The 4,178-nt window shown below is 50.3% G+C and overlaps 1 protein-coding gene across 5 annotated transcripts in view; it reads right to left on the reverse strand.

Moving 5' to 3' along the window:
• FANCL (Fanconi anemia complementation group L) overlaps positions 1-2,199 on the reverse strand; it is a 28,806-nt gene extending 26,607 nt beyond the window's left edge. For 3 of the 5 annotated variants that reach the window (XM_021393227.1, XM_021393228.1, XM_021393226.1), the window contains exon 1: positions 1,739-2,199. In XM_021393227.1, coding sequence (XP_021248902.1) covers positions 1,739-2,184 — 446 coding nt within the window. In that variant the 5' untranslated portion in view covers positions 2,185-2,199. The remainder of the gene's footprint in view (positions 1-1,738) is intronic. The other 2 variants (XM_021393229.1, XM_021393230.1) reach the window with 2 other exon arrangements.

The raw sequence follows: 4,178 nt of genomic DNA on the forward strand, positions 1-4,178 counted from the left end.
ACCTCCCAGAAGCAGACAGTTAACTTATCTCAAAACTTCCTTCAGGTTCTGTTCCTTCTCAGCATACCTTGAATTACAACCACAGACTGACATTTCTTCAGAGGAAAGGTAAGAACAGCAAATATCTTCTAACGATAAAACAACCAATTTTGTGATGTTTTACCATGACTCCAGCAAGGTTTTCAATATTGTTTTCCATAACAGCCTCTCAGTGAGGTGGACTGAAAGCTGCTAGAGGTGCCAGGCTCTAAGGGCTGTGCTCAGCAGGACAGTGTCCAGCTGGAAGCCACTGACTAATGGCAAACACCAGGGGTCAACATTACTAAACCCTTATTAGTGACTCAGATGAGGGGACAGCGCACTCTCAGCAAGTTTGCAGAGGACAAAAGACTGGATGAAGTGGTTGATATGACATGTACTAGTACTAGTAATACCATGCACCAACGCACTGAGCAACTAGAGAGCAATTCTGGAGAAAAGGACCTGTCTGATCCCAGTGGGCACCAAGCTGACCCTGAGCCAGCAGTGTGCCCTCACAGCAAGGGAGATAAAGTGCCTCCAGTGCTTCATTAGGCAGAGCTGCCTAATGAAGGAAGCAATGCTTCCCTTCTGCTCAGGGGTGGTGAGGCACTCCTGGGATGCTAGGTCCCTAATGTCAATGGGACAGGGACATTCTGGAGTTAGGCCGTGGAGAGCCACGAGGGTGATTTAAGGGTCCAAAGTATCTTGCCAGTATGCACAAATACCTGATGACAAGAAAAGAAAATGTGGCCAGACTCTATACAGAGTGACACACACCCACATGGCAAGAGGCCGTGGGTAGAAGTTTAAATATGGGAAACTTCTCTTAAATTCAGGAGAAAAAAAAAAAAAAAACACTTATTAACAGTGCAGGTGGTTAAACACTGGATCCAGTTGCCTGAGGGGCTGTGGGTCTCCACACTTGGAGTTACTCAATATCTGAATGTACACAGCCTTGAGCAGCCTGCCCTAAGCGACTCTGCCAAGGGGTTCCAGAGAGCCCTTCCAGATCTTTGTGATCCTCATAAGCAAAAAAAAAAGCATCTGCTCCACAGCCAAATACAGCCCACTGGAGCATCAATTGCTCCCAAACTCCTCCAAAGGTAAGCGTCTTTAAATAATGTTGTAACGTCAGACTTTGCTACATTGCAGCCTCAGCCTCGATCCAACAATTGTATCAGAGAGCAGATGCTCACGCTAGTACCTTATCCTTCACAATATTGCCAGGATGCGTTCCAGCACACACCGCCGCAGCTGCGAGGACAACGCAAATACAAACACGCCTTGCGAAACGCACCGCGCGAGTCAAATGAAACGAATCACCGGAAACCTCCCTGACTTCTAACTGTAAAGTTACATTTTGGAAAACGCAAGCACGTGACTTGCGTTTGCCCCCGAGCCGCTCCCAGGTGAGATCGCACCTACCAGGGGCTGCTCCTGCTGCCTGCGTGCGGCTTTCAGCGCGCCGCGGCCGCAGCACAGGACGTAAAAGCCGGCTTGAAGGGCACCCGCCGCCCGCCTGCCCCAGCTCCCTTCCCCGCACCGACGAACGCAGTTCCACGGACGCGCCAACACCCGGCCTTACGGGGAGCCCGGCGCAGGAAGCGGCCGCCAACAGCCGCCTGGGTTCGCTCAGCCCCAGGCAGCGCCCCGCTGGGCCGGGCTCCCCTCAGGCCCCTCACGCACCCGGCGTGCCGGATCCAAACGGAACCGCTACCTGCGCGCTGACGAAGCCCTCATAGGCCGTCCCCTCCCGGTTCTGAGGCAGCAGCAGCGGACACTGGCGGAGTAGGGAAACCCGGCCCGCCATGCCGCACCTCCGCGGCCCGCCACCGTTCGAACCCGGGCCGAGGCCCCGCCCGTCAGGCGGCGCAGGCGCGCGAGGTGAAGGGGCGTTCCCTGCCGGCGGCGCGGGGCCGTGCTGGCGCTCCCGCCGCAGCTGCCGGCGGGCGGCTCCGCGAGGGCTGCGCGCTCCTTCCCGCCTCGGGACGTCCTGAGGAAACGGGGCTGAAGGAAGCTATCGAACAGGGTTCTTAACCTACGGCCAGCTGCGCTGAGCAATTTGCAGTACTTGGGAAAGCCCAGAAAATGAGTTTTAAACAAACCGTAGAGTTTTATTATACGTAGGTTGCTCCGAAAGTAATGCCTCCGATTTATTTCCATGGAAACTGCAACAGAGAGCACAGTAACGCTATTTGATACACCCGTCCCTCAGCTACAAAGCACTCTTTTTCAACAGTCACCATCGCTAGCAATGCATTTTTGCCAGCAATGTACAAGAGCTCTTCATTTCATGGTGTGACCTCCAGGCATGGCAGTCCGGAACGTGGCCTGTTTTGCACTGCTGAAACGCACCACCCACCACCTCACTGTGCTCACATCCACGGTTTTGGTCTCCATAAACGTTCAGCAAGTGTCAGTGAATATCAGTGATGCCGTATTTTTCTGCATGGAGGAATTCAGTGACACTCCTTTGCTTCGTAAAGCGCTTCCATGTCAGGTGCCGTTCCGTAGCAGTGCCCCTCTACTGCCATCTGTCTCATGGCAACAAAATGTAATGGAATATTGGGAGAAAGGTTCAACCTCTGCTGCCATACAGACGTCTGCCTCTGATATCGTGGGACAACATAATAAATAAGGCATTACTTTTGGAGCAGTGCTCACGTATGTTTCAAGAGGCCCTAGGACCTTGCCTATAACTGAAGATGTAGCATGGCTTTAAAACAGTGCATCTCAAGCTGCAGAAATTGCAGATTTCCAGCAAATTTTCAGTGTTGCTGGGAAAGACGTGTTCAGTTGTTTGTAAGAACAAAAGGTTGCTCTAGTCGTCCTGATTTTGCTTTAGAGTGCTCTGTTCAAAGCAAGATTCAAACCAAGAAAAGTTTTCGAGTATATGCACTAACAGGCTTTAAATACCATTATGTTTAATCTGTGCTCATAGGTCCTCCTTAAAGCTGTTCATCACAGCAAGATGACAGGTTTGATGGGTGTACTTCATGAGGCATAGGAGTCTTGATCTGATCTTTCAGCCACAGGTCACCTTTATTAGTTTGATTACAATCATTGCTTGCCAGAAGAATCATAAGGCATGTTATTAATTATTTGTCCATTCAAATATGGTATTCAGATGGTTAAGAAATTAAAAAATAAAATCATGACTTGACTGACAAAATTCCCAGGATGGAGATTGAACACTTGAAAGCAGTAATTTCTGAATGTAAAATAGGCTAGATTCTGTTAGTAAAATTATCCCATAAAATCAGGGACAGCAAGTACATTCACAAAAACGCAATTCATAGGAAACTACTTTGTAACTTAAGAAAATGACATTGTTTCCATGAATTATTTTTTAAGCTTGATTTTTATATGTAAGAATATTGTGAAATGCACCCTCAGTAAGTTTACAGATGACACCAAGTTGACAGGAAGTGTCGATCTGCCTGGGAGTAGCAAGGCCCTACAGAGGGATCTGGACAGGCTGGATCTCTGGGCTGGAGCCATTGGGATGAAGTTCAACAAGACCAAGTGCCAGGTCCTGCACTTTAGCCACAACAACCCCAGGCAACGGTACAGGCTTGGGGCAGAGTGGCTGGAAGATTGTGTGGAGGAAACAGACCTGGGGGTGTTGGTTGATGCTCGGCTGAGCATGAGCCAGCAGTGTGCCCAGGTGGCCAAGAAGGCCAATGGCATCCTGGCTTGGATCAGAAATAGTGTTGCTAGCAGGAGCAGGGAAATAATTGTACCTCTGTACTCAGCTCTGCGGAGGCTGCAACTCGAGTAATTTGTTCAGTTTTGGGCCCCTCTCGCTGCAAGAAAGACATTGAGGCCTTGGACCATGTCCAGAGGAGGGCAACGAAGCTATGAGGGGTCTGGAGCACAGGCCTTATGGGGAGTGGCTGAGGGAGCTGGGATTGTTCAGTCTGGAGAAGAGGAGGCTCAGGGGAGACCTTATCGCTCTCTACAACAACCTGAAGGGAGGTTGTGGTGACGTGCGGGTCAGCCTCTTCTCCCATGTAACTAGCTATACGAATAGAGAGAATGAGTCTCTCCAGTTGAGCCAGGAGAGATTGAGGTTGGACATTAGGAAATTCTTCGTCTCCAGAGAGTGATCAGCTGCTGGAACAGGCTGCCCAGGGAGGTGGTAGAGTCACTGACCC

Source organism: Numida meleagris, chromosome 3, assembly GCF_002078875.1.
Source record: "Numida meleagris isolate 19003 breed g44 Domestic line chromosome 3, NumMel1.0, whole genome shotgun sequence".
NCBI classification, from domain to species: domain Eukaryota; kingdom Metazoa; phylum Chordata; class Aves; order Galliformes; family Numididae; genus Numida; species Numida meleagris.